General features: G+C 35.5%; 2 protein-coding genes across 2 annotated transcripts; one reads left to right on the forward strand and one right to left on the reverse strand.

Annotated features, from left to right (window-relative positions):
- Positions 1-6,498: 6,498 nt before the first annotated feature.
- LOC130723280 (probable LRR receptor-like serine/threonine-protein kinase At2g23950) lies at positions 6,499-11,694 on the forward strand. The gene is made up of 11 exons (XM_057574267.1): positions 6,499-6,736; positions 6,885-7,017; positions 7,141-7,212; positions 7,387-7,530; positions 7,841-7,912; positions 8,060-8,119; positions 8,204-8,304; positions 8,389-8,520; positions 8,607-8,954; positions 9,820-10,199; positions 11,004-11,694. The coding sequence occupies exons 1-11, from the start codon at positions 6,520-6,522 to the stop codon at positions 11,412-11,414; spliced, it is 2,070 nt and encodes a 689-aa protein (XP_057430250.1). The 5' UTR covers positions 6,499-6,519; the 3' UTR covers positions 11,415-11,694.
- Positions 11,695-13,728: 2,034 nt separating this feature from the next.
- LOC130723281 (histone-lysine N-methyltransferase ASHR3) lies at positions 13,729-18,546 on the reverse strand. The gene is made up of 11 exons (XM_057574268.1): positions 18,211-18,546; positions 17,890-18,036; positions 16,942-17,106; positions 16,204-16,230; positions 15,737-15,851; positions 15,520-15,616; positions 15,040-15,133; positions 14,865-14,943; positions 14,460-14,631; positions 14,255-14,335; positions 13,729-14,137 (listed from the first exon to the last, which is right to left on the reverse strand). The coding sequence occupies exons 1-11, from the start codon at positions 18,508-18,510 to the stop codon at positions 13,945-13,947; spliced, it is 1,470 nt and encodes a 489-aa protein (XP_057430251.1). The 5' UTR covers positions 18,511-18,546; the 3' UTR covers positions 13,729-13,944.
- Positions 18,547-19,564: the final 1,018 nt, after the last annotated feature.

The following is a 19,564-nucleotide window of genomic DNA, read 5'->3' on the forward strand; positions in this document are numbered from 1 at the left end:
TTTGGGTCAGTGAGCTTTAAATTTTTGGGGGGCCCTTGTTTTTACACTGCAGACACTTCAACGTCTAAAGACTGTTTTATTACCGTTTCATTAATGTCAGTCTTTTGGTTCTGTCTCTTTTACACAATTTTATTGTGTTGTGTTTTCTTGGGAAATGTGCGCCTGGATTATATGAAGGACAAAACTTCCTAATGTTTCATTGTATTGCCTTTGGTGGGACTCTAAAAAGGGGTTTTGGGTTTGCTGCTTTGCACTACAGTTACAAATCCAAATCCAAATCTAAATCCAAATCCAAGCTGTTCAATTATGATCTCATGTCTCATATATCGAGCATGATTAAATATATGCTGTCTATTCATTTTTTGATATAGTCCGAAGATTGATTAAGATGATATAACATGTTTCTTAATCGAATGGTTGATATTGCATGAATGTGGTAACTATGTCAAAAAAACGACTGCAATGAATCTAGATTCCTAAAAGAGGTATAATCATGGTTCACTTCTAAATTCATGAAAATTTAGATAATGTAGATCATTGATATAATAGTTTAAACTCAATTGTTTAGATTTAAGAACTCATGCTCACATCCACTCCTCTCCGGCGCGCCATTGCATCCCTCCAACCACCGCGTCGGCCACCACACAATGTGTGTTTGTTTTTCAGGTTGGGCTGCATGGAAATTCACAATTACACAAACCGATAAAGAAAAAAGCACATTTTTACTCAAAAGAAGAAAATAATTAGATTGGATTAAAAGATTTTCACATCCAATGTAACTAAAATACAAACATGCATCTTTTAGTTATTTTGGTATTTTATTTTAAAAAATTGAAAATGATAATAGTTTTCAAAAACGAGTTTGACAAGTTTTTCAATTCTTAAAAGCAGAAAACAATTTTCAAAACAAAAAGTTATTATTTTGAGAGTTTTCTTTTTATTCAGCCTAATGATATTTTTGGTCAAAGCCTAATGCATGAGTTGTACTATTGTCTACACTACCTCAAAATAAACCCAAAAGCCCGAGTCTGCAAACCCAATTTCCGAATATTGGGAAGAGAACAAAAATATAAATGCTAAGAGAACTTGTGGCAAAAGCCCAACCATTTTTCTGTCTCTAGAAGCCCAAGCTTTAATAAGAGAACAACAGTGAATGCTCCTTTTAGACTTTGTGACTATGTTTTTTTATAAGCAATGAAATATATATCAAAATGAAGTATAAATGGTACTTCAACCCAATACAATGAAGAACATAAGGAAAAAAAAGGCTAATTTACAGAAGCACTTGAACCTTCTACAACTAATGTAAACACACCATCTTGTTGGAGGAAATATTTTAGAAAAGTATCTCATTGAAAGCTTACTAGGAGAAACCCTTGAGAAAATCTAGTGAAATAAAAAAAGTACAAATTTCTAAAATCAAAAGGTTACCTCCAAAAAGAACTAGACAACAAAACCAGTGAAATAAAAATCAATTCCAACATTCCAGCTCGATTCCTAATATGTCACCACATGAATTGAAATAAAGCCCACATGAGATCTGCAACCAACGAACCAGCATAAAGCGTGACTATCCCTTGGTATGCAATAACAGTAGCAACAACAAGCCCACAAACCAGCACCAAACTTCTAGAATATCATCATAAACGAGCCACCCAATGGTACATTAGATCATCAAGAAAAGAACGTTCTCACAAAACAGAAAAATTGTGAGAATATAAACTAAGACCTACATAAAATGCATGAATCACATTACAACAAAACACAACAATGGTTCACTATACCACTCAAAAATTGTATGAGAAAAGTCTTTATTTTTTGTCTCCAACCATGTTCAAGCCTTTAAACGAACTTGCTCAAACACCTCTTCTTCCTGAAAACCTTACCAGCAATCCAATTTACCAAATTACTGCAACCCATATTGCATACAACCCCTTGGTTTCATGAGCATTCCAGTCCCCAACAAAATACTGCAAATGGTCATTGGCAACTCAGGACAGTGAATTGAAGGCTGAAATCGAAGCCCTCACTGCTTAACGCAACTCTCTGCTTGAGAAGATAAAAGCTTCATGAAAAACTTGGACAATTGAAGTTTCAGGATGACCAAGTCATTATTGTTGCTGGGTTTGAAGAACAGAACTGGAGGCTATGGTAGTAAAAAAATTCATATTTACTTTTCTATATTACAACGAAATCTGCATCTGAAAATTTATCGATTTGTTTTAGTCGTGAAATTATCTCGCTTAAGGAAAAAACTATCCTTAGGCATAACATCATTGAGGTGAAGGGACTAGAAGTTGGGGAGAAAAGGGTTGAGCTTATCAGTGATATGTTGGCTTGACTCAACAAAGGTGTTGTTAATAATTCGGTCTTGCATAAAGAAATTAGCAATCTGCTTGGCTATAAGACGAAGATTTGCACGTCTTTTGTTCGTGATGGTTGTGCGTTTGGCGCTGATGCTTGCCACTTCCCGCATGGAGAAGCTGAGATTCTACGACTATTTTCTGGCTGGTGATATGTGTCGCTACGGTGAGAAGTGTGTGTATCGCCACCACTTTGATTAAGTCAAAGTGTGGTTTTTTGTAATAGATAGTTTTTGTACTTGCTTCATCTGCTTGTTGAACTGTGTATGACTATGAAGCACAAGTTTTAAGTTGGATTCTGTTAGCAAAAGTTCAATAGCATTTGACCCATCTATTGTAAGAGAGCGTGTTGACATCAATGCATGCTTGCCAATTAAGAAAACAAAACTTTTTCTAAAAAAGACACAACAACACCTAATCCAATTCGCAATCCTGGCCCAAACATCCCACGCAAGAGAACATGGAAAAAAAATATATGATTTTGTGACTATGTGTAACTACGGGTTGTCAGATACCCTTTAAAAAACACATAAAATAAAATAAAAACAAAAAAAACAATTAACTTTCAAACAATCAAATCAATTTTAAGTAAATACAAAATTGATTAAATTTTCAAATCTTATTTTGAAAATTAAATTATAAACATGTTATGTTGAAACTTGAAAGCACAAAACTCCCACACTCTAAATCCTGAATACATCAATTCACATGAACAAGACTAATATCTGATAATTGTAGTTCCTAATAATTCAGAGGGTGGTATTTTTGAATTTAATAACATGTATATTTTCAATTTTTTAAATATAAATTTGAAAAATTACATATAAATATTATTTTTTCTTTTTTTTTTGGTCAAGAATATTATTTTTTCTTCAATACTTAACATTGAGGGCGTGGGGTTCGTGAGCTCAATACAAAAGCCCAAGTACAAGAGTCTTGGAAATTGATAGTCCATAAAATTTTCTGGCCCAAACTGGTTGTGTCTAGCACAACCATAGAATTTGACCAAAAAACCAAACGAGCACAATATATAGCATTTTTTTCTCCAATCAAGTAACTGAACAAGAAAAAAGGAGGCAAAATAAAAACACAAAGAATGCTGCCACACTAGTATGTAGAAATATATTCATTTTGTTGGTTACGTTAGTTTGGGTTTCAAGAAATCTTCGAAATTGTCCAAAATAGTTATGCAATTGCAGAAGAAAATGGAACTGAGACACATAAATCTGCCTATCGAGAATCCAAGAAAAAATTATTGTAACGCGGTTGCTCAGATAATCTTCAGAGCAGGTGCTTCAAGTGCAAGCTGAAAAAAATACTTGAATGATAGGTACAAGAAGGGAAAACAAAGATGGAGAAATTAGAAGTTGAATGATATGACTTTGGTTATCTATTGAAGGTACTAAAACATCGCCATTTAATGAAACACCTTGATGATTTCTTGTTGTTGGTCAGTGTTTCCTATAGTGATAAAGTATGTCATTTCCCGTCGTAATTGTTGAGTGGTGGCTACGTAGATTGGGTGGTGCAGGAGGAGGATGAAGAAGGGGAAAGGAGAATGATCAAAATATTGGGTGGGGTATGGAGAGGATGTGGGGGAGAGGCAACAACTTTTCAACTCGCAGACTTCCCCACTTGACTAGGATTGCCACTTGAACTGATGTCTTGGACTCTTGGTAAAAAAAAAATTCACATAAGCATTATAAGATCACATCTTTTTACTTAAAATAAAATAAAATTGCGGAGGGACTAAAGGCTATTAAAAAAATTTAGGGCCTAATTTAAATTCGAATGTATAAGTCATGGACTAAACACATTTCCAAATACACTTTTGTTTCAACATTTTTTAAGAAGTTAGTTCTCATTTACACACAAATTACATTTATAACTATTAAAATGAGTGACGGTCTTAGTGATTAAAAATGATTGTTTAAATTACTGAGGTCAAGGGTTAATCCTTAAAAGGCATACTCTTAGGGAGTTATATAGTATTTACCACACTCAAGTTAAATAAAATTGTCTCAAAAGATGATACTGATCGTAAAAAAAAACATTTATAACTACTCTCATCCTAAAAATATATACCAAAGAACAGGTGTTGTTTGGTTTTATGGTCTTTGAGGGATGTAAATTTGTGCTTTGGATTTTTTCTATTAGCTTTGGAGGCTTTTGCTACCTTTTTGAGTTGATTATTGCTTTTTAACATGAGATTAATTTTTTGAGATTTGGAAATCTCTTTTAATGGTTAAACTTCTTCAAATAAAAGTTTTTCACTTTTTTTTCATAGCTCATGAATCAAACTTTAAATTAAATGTTTAAAAAATTCAACTATCTACCAATTGTATTAAACTTTAATAGTGATTATTAATCTCTTTTGATAATGGTTGCATTTCCTAAACATTTTCTCATTACATCCATCCAAAGTCCAAACTCCACTATTAATGATAAGAATAATCATAATCATAATATACCCAGCCAAGTAAAGTAAAAATAATGTGGCCTCGTAAAAGGGTCCATAATGATGAGAACGCTGAATCACAAAAGGGACCCCCACGTCGCTTGTGACTGACTATCTGGTTCTGATTGAACAATTGGCAACACAGGGTGCATCCATCCTTGCATTTCATTGCATCAAATCAAATTACTGTACCTGGTGAATATACTCACTTGCCACCCACTACTCACATGGCTTCTTCTCAAACACAAATCATCATAACAACACATTATTCTTCATTACCCCCCCAAATGGGCAATTCGAATTGAATTTTATATTTCTCAATTCTTACTTAAATAAATTTTGGATGTGAATTAATTTTTTCCAATAAATCCTACACGCTACATATGCAGTTACACACTTAATAAAGGCAGGGCAAAATAGTTGTTGATGGGCACACAATTGTGACCATACCCTTCAATTGAATTCCAATTGCATTGTTCTGAAGTGATGGACGTTTGGATTCTCGTGAACTGTTTCACCTGCCTCCATCCAGTTTCAAAGAAAAAAAAGATCATAGAGAGAGGTCATGTTATTGCAATGCAATGTCATGTTACATTACACACACCACACTAGTGTAGTGTAATCACAGTACCAACTCCACTGCTGTCTCTCTCAAATTTTGCGCACACTACTATCCCATTCCCACCACTCTACCCTGCCTGACAGACAAGTCCTACCGTATCATATCAGGAAAAATATAGTGTTAACACATACTCGTTCTTAGGTTTTGTTTGGTTTAGAGAAGAAAAATATGAAGGAAAGGAAATACTAAAATCGATGAATTAATTTGAATTAAAGTGCGGTCTAAATTCATTTATTATATTTTGTGTTTTTCTTTCTTCACGTTTCTCTCATCCAAGCCAAACAAAGTAGGGTTGTCGCTGGTCTCACTCACGCGAGCTAGCTCAACATGAATTAAAATAAAAGTGAGTTGTATTGAGCTAATTAATTTTTGTTGTGAGCCCTTAAAGTTATAACCCAGGTTAGTCGAGCATGACTTGGAAGGTTACGTAAACTGACTCATTTTTAATTAGAAATAAAATAAAAGTTTGTAAAAAATATTAGAAATTGGATTTTGAGAGAAAAAAATTAAATTTTTAATGTACCACTAGGAAATTTGTAAAAAATAATGCTTCATTGCTAAAAAATAAGATTGAAAGAGTAAAAGTTGTGTTTGTATTTTTTTCACACATTCCAAGATAATTTGAATGTGATTTTCACCAATACATTTCTCATGACATGTTGTGTTATTAGAGTGAATGCGATTATGATTTTTTCATTGATGCATGCATCACCCATCACCCGTTAAAAAATAGTGGTAAGTAAATCATTCACAACAAATGTATTTTTCAAACTTCAAACTTGTATTTTCATCGTTACGGAATCTAGTTTGTATTTTTGTTTAATTTGAATTTGAATACAATCATTTCATGTATAAAAAGTGCACACCCTCCTTCCTTCTTGCTTTTTCTCCCCCTTTTCTAGTTTTTATATTTATAATATCCTCTCCTTTATTTCTAGAAAATCAATATATAGAGATTTGTTTGTTATAAAGCAAAAGTTTGGTGACTGAAAAAGAGAGTACGTACGAGAGGCCCAATGAAGCAGAAAAGGAAACTATAAGAAAAATGAAAAAGAAAAAGCAGAAAACAAGTGTGTATGTGTGTGTGTGAGACATCAACAAAGAAAAGCAACTTCGTACATAAGAGAATTGCTTTTACCTTCTACTTTGATGTGCTTCCCTTGTTCCATTCTGCTCACTGTCATTGTTCCATAATCATGGCTTCCAATCAAGTTCTCGTCCTCCTCTTCTTCCTCTTCTTCTTCCTCTCTCGTGCACCTCTTTCTTCTTCTTCAGAGCCTCGCAACCATGAAGGTACAAACAAACAACCCTCTTCACTGTAATTGCCTAAACGACAAAGAAACTAAAAAACAAACCAACAAGCAAACACCCTTTATCTTGTTCTTCTTCTAGTTCCTTGTTTGAAGGTTTAATGTTGAAAATGTTTGCTCATTGATTGTAGTGGAGGCTTTGATGAGTGTCAGAGCTGAACTGAATGATCCTCATGGTGTGCTCAACAACTGGGATGAGTTCTCTGTTGACCCTTGCAGCTGGGCCATGATCACTTGCTCCTCTGATTACCATGTTATAGGCCTGTAAGCTTTTCTTCTTCTTCATTGTTGCATTTGCTTTTTCATCATTTCCATGCTTTTTGTGTATCATTCCATTGTTAATTGTTGTTTTTGTTTCTGGGTTTTTTTCTGTTGTTGTTGTTGCAGGGGAGCACCTAGTCAATCTCTCTCTGGTACTTTGTCTCCAGCAATTAGAAACCTTACCAATCTTCAACAAGTGTGAGTAAAAACAAACTCATTTTGTTCTTATTAGTATTCATCTTGTTTTCTGAGCTGTTTGTCTCTATCAGCTTTGAAAATGGTTGCAAAACATGTTATGGAACTTGCTTACTTGTTTCTGTTGTTTTATCTGTAATGGGGTTGTGATAATTTCTGGTTCTTTGTTGAGTGCAGGTTGCTGCAGAACAATGACATCTCTGGCAAAATACCACTAGAGCTTGGTTTGCTTCCCAGGCTTGAGACTCTAGATCTTTCCAATAACAGGTTCTCTGGGGTGATTCCAGGGTCTCTTGGTCAGTTGAATAGTCTCCAATATCTGTGAGTGATTCCTTTTGCTCCCCATTTTCTCTTTCTTTCCTGAGAAAGTGCGGGAAAATGACTTCAAAATGATTCCTTCTGTGTTTAGTTGAGCAACAATTGGCCGCTATCTGCGGTTATTGTTGACTTGAAAAGGAGATCATATTATTGTTGTATATACCCTTTAGCTTTTGCATATAATTGCTTCAGAGACTAGGTTTCACTTTACTTTTGAAGTAATTTTTGAGATGCTACTTTATCTTTGCTTCACATCTTGTAATGTGAATATGTAATGAATTAACTTTTTGATTTTTTACCAAAATTTGAGCAGGAGGCTGAACAACAATAGCTTATCTGGACCCTTTCCTGTGTCATTAGCCAAAATCCCAGAACTTGCTTTCTTGTGAGTATGGCTATCTAAGTTTTTCAATCTGTTAATACGTTTTCCAACTTGCTCACTTCTTGAAAATAGTATAATAACCTGCAACCTGTTGATTTCTATGTACTTTTGTCATCATTCTTGGCTGATGTGATAATTCTATGCATTTAGGGACTTGTCTTATAACAATCTCAGTGGACCCTTGCCTAAGCTTCCAGCTAGATCATTTAAGTATGATTACTCTTTGATTCTGTTTCTTTTTACTTATCTTAGTTTTTGCTGTGCCTAGTCCCTGATTAACTTTTTCTTATGTAGTGTTGTAGGAAACCCATTAATTTGTGGAAGCAGCTCCACTGAAGGTTGTTCTGGTTCAGCAACATTTCTACCTGTTTCAATTTCTCTAGCATCATCTCAAGGTGCTTGCCTTATACCTACTTCGGCATGATTGTTTTCCTCTTTATACTGCTTCTTTGTAACCTGTATTAAATATCTGTTTGTAGGGAAATACAAGTCCAAGAAACTAGCACTGGTTCTTGGGATTAGCCTTAGTAGTGTTTGTCTCGTCTTCCTGTTTTTGGGGCTTTTCTGGTATAGAAAGAAATGGCAGAACCAAGCAATCCTGTACCTTGGTGGTAGGTGGCACTGGAATGAATAGCTTGTTTAGATTACATATATTAAGGGTTAGGCATCTGTATTTATGATTATTGCTTTGTGGCAGATTATCATCTGGAGGAGGAACTTGTTAGCTTGGGAAATCTGAAAAAATTCACTTTCAGAGAGCTCCAAAATGCAACAGATGCTTTCAGCTCCAAGAACTTACTTGGTGCTGGAGGCTTTGGCAATGTTTATAGAGGGAAACTTGGAGACGGTTCAATGGTGGCAGTAAAAAGGCTAAAGGATGTGACTGGAAGTGCTGGTGAATTACAATTCCGAACAGAAATGGAGATGATCAGCTTGGCAGTTCACCGCAATTTACTTCGCTTAATTGGATATTGCGCTTCTCCTAATGAAAAGCTTCTGGTTTATCCTTTTATGTCCAATGGCAGTGTGGCCACCAGGCTTAAAGGTATGCTAATGGTGTTGAATGGTCCCTTTGTGCTTATGGTCTTTATCACAGAGCAGTGATCATGTGATATGATACATCTTATGAATGCAGTGTTATATTACTATCACATTACCTGTTTTAATCATGTGATGTAGAGTTGTCAATGTTTTGGTCTAACTCTATTTCATTGTTAAGGGACATTAATATCTGCTGCAAGGCCAATATGGATGGGATAGGGAACAATGTCTAATATAGTAGTCTATTTCTTGAAGTCTGTACATTACATGTATATAAGAATTTAGTCTTAGTCTCACCATTAATTTTGCAGGCATACTTTTGATGTTGAGTATTTTGAATCCAACTACATTTGCTGTTTATGTCGAGCAATTGACATCACAGTTACTGGGCATAACTAGTGGAATCATATTATTGAAGTTATTGTTTAAGAAATTGTCATTAATGGACTGAAACTGGTGACATAATCTAAACCTGCAATTCATTTTATTAGTTTCAAAATTCATATATATGGTTTTAAAAATTTAAGTCATGATCAAGAAAATGTCTCATACTTAGGGATACACCAACTATAAATAAGTGTGCAATCTTCCTCAACACTCTGGTGAATTTGAAACAATTTTAGTCTTATCAGGGTTACAGGATGTTCATCCAAGGTTCAATACACTTAATGTATAAGTTTGATAATATTTGTTCCTTTTTTAGTCTAAGAGAAGTTAAAATAGCAAATTCATTCTGTCTTTTAATAGTCTACATAATAACAAGTGTTGGTAGTTATTTCCTCATGAACTCTACCAATCATATGTTTACCTCTCATGTTCTGTTGCTTTGGAATATCCTGGGGTTTAAAATCATATATATGAAATGATAGGCAAACCCGCTTTAGACTGGAATACAAGAAAGAGAATAGCAATTGGAGCTGCCAGAGGTCTACTCTATCTACATGAGCAGTGTGATCCTAAGATAATACACAGAGATGTGAAGGCTGCAAATGTGCTTGTGGATGAATATTTTGAAGCTGTTGTTGGTGATTTTGGCCTTGCAAAGCTCCTTGACCATGCTGACTCCCATGTCACCACCGCTGTCCGCGGAACTGTCGGGCACATAGCACCAGAGTACCTCTCCACTGGTCAATCGTCTGAGAAAACTGATGTATTTGGATTTGGCATTCTCTTGTTGGAGCTCATAACTGGAATGACAGCTCTCGAGTTTGGAAAAACACTGAATCAGAAAGGAGCAATGCTAGAGTGGGTAAGTAAATCTATTCTCAGCAGTCTAAACTCTAAGCAAACCATTAATGCATTCCATTTCTAGTATTAGACATAATAATGCAGTATTTAGTCTGGGATCTAGGTATGTTCCATACTAAAGGCATTTATTTAACACTTATGCATGTCTTTCATTGTACTTAATTGGGTATGGCTTAGTTCTTTTACTGAAATGTCTTTCAATTTTAACTTCCAGTCCTTATTATAAGAACCTTATATGATAACTAATGTCCATTAAAAAATAGTTCATGCTGTTACTACTTACTAGCATTAAATTTGTCCTCAATTTACATCAACTTTCCAAGTGGGGACAAAATTTGTTAACTAAAAATATTTTGGGACACTTGTTCTCTGCTATGTAATTAAACTGACAGGCTTTTAGATGTTACTAAAGATTGTCTTCATTACTGATTACCCATATATGCCTTATATTTGACTTTGCTGTTCTAAGTTTTAACTCAATTCTACTTCAAATGGTTAAAAAATGTAAATATAGTTTACAGTTGGTCCCTGAATACTAGAAATTTCTCATCTTTATGTCCAAAACATTTAGCATGTTTGGGTTCATTTCTCTTCTCTCATAATCAATCCTGACACCTAGAAGCTGCTCACAGTGCATATTTGAAAACCCTTCTAGAGCTGGAATCAATTCTCAGAAGCATTTTCCAAATTATGTTGTGATCAAAGCATTTTCTCCCTCATTAAGTATCTAAGTACACTAGAAAGTTTGCCAAAAGGAATGGTGTAAATTGGAGATCAAATAATGACCACATACATGTTGTGACAGGTGAGGAAAATACAGCATGAAAAGAAAGTAGAACTGTTGGTGGACAAGGAACTAGGGAGCAACTATGACAGGATTGAAGTTGGGGAAATGCTGCAAGTAGCTCTACTCTGCACTCAATGTTTACCAGCCCTTCGTCCCAAAATGTCTGAAGTGGTCCGAATGCTTGAAGGCGATGGTCTTGCTGAGAAGTGGGCAGCATCACATACTAATCATGGCAGTCTCAGTCTAAACAACACCCTCCACAGCAATTGCAGCAAAAGCTCATCTCATCATTCCAATGCTTCAAACCATGATGACAACAATAAAGCTCATTATGATCGTTCCAGCACGTTTGGCATGACAATGGATGATGATGATGGTGATGAACATTCTTTGGATTCCTATGCTATGGAACTCTCTGGTCCTAGGTAACCAAAAAAAAGATTCTGGTTCAAAACACACCAAGATATAGAAGGAGAATGAATTCTTTTGGTTCCTGTCAATATTCTTTAGAAAAGGGGTTTTATTGATATTGATTGTTCTAGAATATAATCTTGTATATACTCTATATGTTAAATTTTGTCATGTTTGGTTTGTTTCATTTGGGTACAAAGAGACTATGTATAGGTGAAGGGAAGACAATCATATTTTTTTTCTTCTTCTCAAGTGTTTGAGCCTTTGAGGCAAAATTAAGTGATAATTTTTTCACACCTATTATTATTTACAGTCCCCCTCCCCCTACAATTTCCCCTTTTTGTCTTCACAATTACAAAGAATGTTATGTAAATGTAGTGTTCTGCTATCCTATTTCTATTATATAAACCTTGTCCTTATTATAAAATTAAATTAGGGGTATAACTTAGTTCTTTTTATATGAACCACCAACTTGAATTTATAGTACATCAATTATTTTTTATAAAAAAAATTCTTATTAAATTGGTGATGAAAATAAATTTAAAAAGTGGAGATCAAGAATAATTTTAAAACGGTATATAATTGGTTGATAGTTGAACTCATTTGTGAAGAATTTGGTGAAGAATTTGTTGAGAAAGACCATTGAGTGTAATTTTTGAGTATCAGAGAGATTAGTCTTATGGCTGCCGGCTGTGATGATAATTTGAAAAAGAAAATAAAAAAATTATTATAAATAAATTCAAATTAATGCTACTACTTATATTTTTTATAATTATCTGATTTTTAAAATAAAAAGTTAAGAGGAGTATTTTTTCCTATATTTTCTATGTCACTCATTCTGAGCTTAAAACTGTTACTGGTCCTTTTCAATCTGATACTTTTGCAGGGTCACGCGCTACACTTTGTCTGAATTTGGTGACTTGGTTCTTTTTTCTTACCTTTTGTCTTTTTTCTTATTTTCAACAGTGGAGCTTGTGGCTATTTTTTGCCAAATGGTTAGTTTTCTTCTTGTCATAAATGGTCGTGTTTCTCCTTTTTTCTGTACAAATGTCAAATGTCATGTTCAAAGGCATTAGGTCTTGCACCTCTCTGTCCCCTGTGCAGGTTGTTCTCTGGAGTGGATATGAGATATGTGCACTTTTCTAACCACTACTATTATTTAAGTGGGGTTTTTGCCTTATAGAGCGTGTTACTAACTAACAAACATCTTTCAAATAATTACAATTAAAAAACACCTTTCAAATTATTTTAAAAAATATTGTGAGTTTTTATTTTAATCCCTTCTGAAATCATTTTTATGTAGTTTCAGTCTTTGTAGGATATATTAAAGTGATATAATTTAGTTCTACAAGAATTAAAATCAAATGATTTGAAAATGTCAGGGATGCAGATTTTTTTTGGTTTTCCTTTTTTGGACAAAAGGATATTTCTTAGGTTGAAACCAAGACTCTCTACCTTCAGAAAGATGAAAATTTTATTCAATCCTAACGTGAGCAGAAAGAAATCGCATAGGATTACTAACTATCTCTATTTTCTTGTCTTAGTTAAGGTATCTTCACATACAATAACCGTGAGACAAATCACATATCCCATAATCAGCACACTAAACTATAAAGGACTCAGTTTATTTCCATTCTTCTATAGTTCTATTTATTTAAGTGTACGTTTAGTCTAATGTTTACTTTTACTACTAAAAGAAAGGCCACATTGGAAAAGTGGTGCAAGTTGCACTTGTGACCATTGGGTATAGTATAAATAAAGCAATGGCTATAATATGATGCAGGCCACCTCTGGCCTCTCTACTCTCTCTTTCAACAACCCAACGGACAGAGAACTAGAAGATGTTGGACCAGCCAATTCTGACCTAGAGGGAGACAAAGGAGGTTCCTGGCAAGAACTATGCAACCGGTACTTTCTTCACAAAAATAAAAGTTTGACTTCTAATTGTGTTAAAGCTTGACTTCATAAAAAAGTTTGACTTCAAAAGTTTAGCAATCAAATAAAATATCTAATCCAAATCCATCGGAAAAATTAACTTACCTTTCATTATTTTTTTGTTTCATTCAATTTGGATTTTTATTGGAATGTTTTCTTAGCCCCAAATTAGATAGTGCACTAGATTTGCATTGCATGAGATAACCAACATGTAACAATTAAAAACATATAACGCTATGAATGTTGCATCTCTTGATCCGATCGGTTAATCCGGAATTTCACAAATCAAATCCTTTAGCTAGATCTCTTGATCTATTTGCTTTAAATATACATTTCATAATTTTACTCCCTCATAGTGACTTTACTAATTGATCATAAACCAAATCAATGCTCAAAATTTAGGAACAAAGTATTTTAAAATTCAATAAAAAATTTAGATCCTTGTAATTCATTATTCAATGCTGTAATATTGATGCACTATCTCAGCAAAATCAATTTACACGTTTTCTTATTTTGACTAGGGTAAAATTGTGCCTTGTAAAAATGTATATGAAGAAATTGTCACCTTTTTCCTCTACAGAAGAATAGAATGAGAATGTTTGAGGAAAAACCCTCAGACACTCCCCAAATGGCCATTTATAGTTGTTGGCTTTTCAATTTGCCTACACTTGCGAGATTTTGAAGTTCTCTTACGTTTGGAGCCCCAACGGATGTGTACCTTGCTAATCTTCTTTTTGGTACCTAGAAAGCCTTGACAATTTGGGGCACCACAGTGACATTTCACCTCTGGACCAAATTGCACAAATCTGAAATACCAGATAACACATTAATCACTGTTATTACAAGTTACTATTAGACAAAAAAAATGTTAATTAGATGTTGCTACTGAATGATAAGAAAGTAGGAGGTTGTGTAAAAATTACCTGTAATCATACGTTAATGGCTCTCCAACTTCTATTGAACGAGCAGCAAATACACCCACACGGGTTTCACCATCAACTTGCCTACAACAAACCACAAAAATTTAGACACAAATGTAGCATGGTGGTACACTATATATCTAGAGTCCTTGAAGAGTAAGAAAATCATAAAGCCAAGGACAAGTGGGGTAGAGTTTTTGGCACTGACCACTTTTCCAAAACACAGTTTGGATTGCAGCTATGGTTTAAAAACCGTGATGTGTTTCCTTTGAAAGTTGCATCTATTGTGAAGTCTTTCCGAATCTCACACATGTAGAAATTTTGTACGCCCTGGTCTTTCATGTCCCAAAGCCTTTTTTCACATAAAGCATCATCAATGACTGCAGCAGAAAACATTTCTTGTCAAATGGGGATAAGAGCATAAGGCATAGTTTACAGATATCAGCTGTGAGCCTGCGAAAATTATATGATTGAAGATCATGTGCATTTAAAACATCAAATGACGTTCTCTTTTTTTGAAAGTCATCGATCGGATTATGGTATGAAAGATGGGGACTGGGGGGAGACAATGTTTTGATGGTATAAGACTATAAGCAATTTAGAAATAAGCTACCTTCTCCAATATATTCAATTATAAATTCGCCTTTTTCAATTGCTTCAGCGGCTTCTACTCCCCATCCACAAAGTAAAGTCTGATTATGAACATAGATTAGGAAGTTTAAGCCCAATAAGAAGAAAACCAACTTGAAAAAATATTTCATCCATCTTACTGTAGTAAAATTTCAAACCTTGACAATCTCCATTTTTTTCTCCTTGCGAAATGGCCGATTACTGCAATTTTCTGAGCAGCGACAAGCCTTTGAGCAGCTTATGCATTGAACCCTGATAAGTGAATAATATCATTCAGTACTTAATATATAACCCTGTTTATGAAATCTTACACAATAATGTTAGTGTTACAACCAGTTCCAGTGACGCGGAAATATAAGTCATGTGGTGTGCTATAGTTAGACATTTGGTGTATAACTGAAAGTGTAGATCCTCTCAAATCCACAGGGAGAAGATAAATATAGTTTTATTTATTTAGCTCAACAGGATTAGCAGGCAATCAATTGCACTTTATCCTTCTTGCCTAGGATCAGAAAATATTGAATCGCTCAAAGCATTCATATATTGGATATGCATAGACAAAATTCATTGTCAAATAAAATTTCAAAGCCTACAGAATGTTTCATTCAAAACAATTTCGAAGATAATACAGCATGTACCTGCATACACAGTCTTCAGAACATGTAGAACTGCAACTGGTGCATCCTGCATCTTCATCATCTACAACACTACGCTTCTTCTTCACTAGATATATATCTGATATAAATTTAGGCCAGCAACATGATGATCAGCACAATAATTAAAAAATACTGAGTTTACCAAGAGTAAAAATCAAATTCTTTTACTTAACATTCGAACACACAATAAATATCATACTTCGTCTTATGTGTGCATATGGTGGTGGCTCCATCTTAGTGTCCGTATCTTTCCAATTGAAGTCAATCTTGAACTCCTCTTCGGTAAAAGGAAGGGGCAAGCGACAAAATGCTTCCTAGAAAAGGGCAGGTAAGTCAGAAAATTTTCACTAGATATTAACCAAATTAAATTATCAAATCCAAATGCATGTGATATGACTAGTGGATTAGCTTAACCATACACTCAATAACTCAAGGCACAGGCATATATGATGAACAACCAAAATCATCAAAATATAGAGTACTTCAGAATATGTAGCACTTTAATCATATAAATTTCTTTCTTTCTCCTACAACTACAAATTATATATTATTTTTGTACCAAATATCCAGAAATGTCAAATACACCATGCAGAGTTACAGCAAAGGTCAGGAATTGTTATTCATACATTAGAAAACAGATATAATGATATTCTTCATAAACCTTACCGAAATGTCACTTGTCGAAGTTTCAGGCTGCTCATCCAACAAACACAAAGTCCTGTTAGCCAGCCTAATCAATTAAAAAATACCAACAAAGTAATAAAACTTCGAAAGTAACAATCTAAATCTAGTGAGAAATATTTCACAATTCTATGCAGTATATTACTGTGACCACTTCTAAGACAATTTTAACATCAAATAAGATCGTGGTTATTTAGAATACCAACATGGTACCATGAAAACTTTGCAAACTCTGGTAATATCTTTCACATGGCGCATAGGATAGAAAAGAAAAGAAATCTACGATTACAAACTTTTAGTGGCTTCAAACTTTCCATAACAAATATATAAGTAATAAACAATTGCAGATACCCCCTTCCCCTCTGACCTATCCTCCCCAAGCAAAATGAAAAACGCATGAGGGAAAAAACTAAATAAATAAATAACCTGGGAATAGCCCCCCACCAGCAAAACAGAAATCAATGTAATGAAGAAAATGGAGAGAATTTAAAAACCACTTGGTGAAATATGAGCTAATATTGGACAAGAAAATACATATTTTCAAGGTGGCAGCTTACAGAATAGAAGGGTGAGTGGACACATGGGAAGGTAAAGAAAGAAACAATAAAATTAGATTTTCCAAACAGATCAAGTAACTGAACTTGAATATGGCACATATTGCAATTTCCAGTATAAACAATGAACAGTGAAGGTAAATGGTTCTGGTGAAAAGAAAAATTTGACCTTTCTATCCAGGCGCCAATCAGAAGGATGTCTCCAACAAACAGCTTGACCCGGATGATCTTTCAGATCAATTACTGCATCCGGCCATGGTGCGCATTTAGTATGGAAAGCCATTGGGCAACGGACACACCGCAAGTGCAATCTTTGTTTGCAAACGAAACACACCTGCTCACTGAAAGACTTAATATACTATGGCAAGACAAAGCACACAAAACAAAGGCAAAACAGCAAATCCAAGATAGCATCTATAGCATGTGGAAACCAAATCTATTTGGGATTTATGGAACTCTAAAGCACTAGGATGTACCAAATGCATCTCCACCCCCCAAATAAACACACACAGGAGCAAAACAGATTGTGTTGTTAAATATTGATTGCATAAATACGGAATATCTAATCAAGCTTCCAACTCAATATTCTCAAAAAATCATTTTCATTAATGAATATTTAGACCAGATTTGAGAATGTTTTTGAAGCATCTCGTGCACAACAACACCTAGGGCTTGTGATCTCCCTCTTCACTTGTATGATATATGACCCCCATTCATCAGATGACACAAATATAACTCATTTGCTCCAAATTAATATGAGCCATTGATTACCTCATTGACCACACTAAGTTGAAGAGCATCATGCAAGATCTCCTCATTGATGATGCTCCACACTAGGGCTAACATTTACCACCCACCGGGAAATCTGCTATTAGGGTTCTTGTCTTACATAGAATTGGATTTCTTTCAGTAATGTTAATTTTCATATTAATCATTGATAGATTTGTTGACTCAAGAGATCTATAATTTACATAACGAAAATCATGGCTATACTGACTCCCCAGATGCCCAATAAATGCAGTAAGAATTTGAGGCAACAATACACATTAATCCAGCTTCACATCAAAACAGTACATATCAATGTTAGAGACAAACGTTGCATTCAGTGAAAACTCACATGTTGTGGGCACTTGAATTTTTTCACATTTGAAGCCCCACCAGCTTCTTTAGCACAATCCATGTGGTAGCGTGCGCCACATCCACGAACAGAGCATAACACCTCCTCCCCAGGGCAGATACAATGGTGACAGAAATGACATTCAACCTGAACCCCCAATTGAAAATCAAAATTGAAAAAAACAAAACCCACCAGCATCAGTCAAATTGAGTCAAAGCTTAATCAAATCAAGTACATTACCAAACAGTTCAATTCTACTAAACCCTAATTCAGAAAAACAAAGGAGATAAAACAGTGAATTGGGTATGTGTAGTTGTGTACCATTTTGGGAGCACCAAAGAGGAAGGGAAGGGAGAAAGGATCTTTGAGGTGATCCATGAAGTTTGAGTCATTGGAAGCCTTCTTGACCCGTTCGACGGAGCCGCGGCTGCGCTTGAGGACGCGAGCTTCAGCGGCGTCGTTGTCGTCGGAAGGGTAGTCGTTGGGTAGGGGTTTGACGGGGGAATCAGCGGCGGTGGCGTCGGGGGGATTGACGGTGGAGCAGTGAGTGAGGGGGAGAGAGAGGTTGGCCAAGTCTGGCATGGTGGTGGGTTTGGGGATGGTGGCTGCGGGAAGGGGCATAGAGAGAGAGAGAGAGGGCGAGGAGAGAGAGAGAGAAACGGCGGAGGAGGAAGAAGAAGGTGGAAGCGGGAAAGTGGGGGGTATTTGTAGTGAGTTTGAGATGGTGGAAGTGAAAGTACGAAAGGATACGTGTGTTGTGTTCGTAATTACGGTGTTTGCCACTGTGAAATTTTGCGCTCCAATATTGGGGGGACCGCGAGTTTTTGAATTTTCGTGAGTGAAGACAACGATAGCGTGTCTTAATATTAGGAACATCCTCAAAGTTAGAGAAATGTAATTAAGACATTCATTGTAGGAGGTACAGAAGGAAATGAATGATTTTGTGACTGCTACTTAAATAAATAATGTGGATAAGAGGAAGATGATTGTGGACAAAATGTATGCACATTTTTGTATTTTAGATGAGATAGGAATTGTTCCGGTAGTTCGAGAGAATACTTTTTGATATCAGCGAATGATCGGTATTGACTATGTGCAATCTCAACTCTGGAGTTTTAGACGTCATTCGAGTAACTTATGCTAGAAGTAACAATCCTCATGCATTTGCTAAAAAACAATGGATGAGACTTTTCGACTCGCACGGTTTCAGTGCCCAGGATTCTTCCGCCATGTGAAAGCTCAAGGACAACGTCACACTCCAACCGACACTAGAATCTCGGGAAATTAAAAAGACTAACCATGACATCCTACTAGAGATAAGTTATATAAACCTCATATCTCCCAACTTCCACGTTTGTGCATGCCTAGAGCTAGGAGACTATTGTTTCGGTAGTCGGAGAGACTACCCTTGGCACCCACGAAATACTGGCTGTCGATCACGCACAACCCCTACTCTCGCAATGCAAGTGACTTGCGCCAGACAGAACGTCCTAACATGTAGTTTGAAGGATATAGAGCAAATGGTACGACCCTCAGCGCGACTCGCACCTACGCGCCCAACTCCACTATGGAAAAATATACAAGTCAAGCAATTGATAAAACCTTCGGTGTCCGACTATGTGCCACACCGCGCCCCTGACCACGTGCACTTACAAATCGATTGCACCTTGGCAAC

Source organism: Lotus japonicus, chromosome 6, assembly GCF_012489685.1.
Source record: "Lotus japonicus ecotype B-129 chromosome 6, LjGifu_v1.2".
NCBI lineage: Eukaryota > Viridiplantae > Streptophyta > Magnoliopsida > Fabales > Fabaceae > Lotus > Lotus japonicus.

Bases quoted from the DNA above. Each gene is read 5' to 3' on its own strand.
- LOC130723281 (XM_057574268.1), bottom strand. From the start codon at position 18,510: ATGCCCCTTCCCGCAGCCACCATCCCCAAACCCACCACCATGCCAGAC. The intron at 15,852-16,203 runs GTAAGGTTTATG...GCCCTTTTCTAG, and splicing joins CTTCGACAAGTGACATTTCG to GAAGCATTTTGTCGCTTGCC. The intron at 14,138-14,254 runs GTAATTTTTACA...CTGGTATTTCAG, and splicing joins CCATTAACGTATGATTACAG to ATTTGTGCAATTTGGTCCAG.
- LOC130723280 (XM_057574267.1), top strand. From the start codon at position 6,520: ATGTGTGTGTGTGAGACATCAACAAAGAAAAGCAACTTCGTACATAAG. The intron at 8,305-8,388 runs GTGCTTGCCTTA...ATCTGTTTGTAG, and splicing joins TTCTCTAGCATCATCTCAAG to GGAAATACAAGTCCAAGAAA. The intron at 8,955-9,819 runs GTATGCTAATGG...ATGAAATGATAG, and splicing joins TGTGGCCACCAGGCTTAAAG to GCAAACCCGCTTTAGACTGG.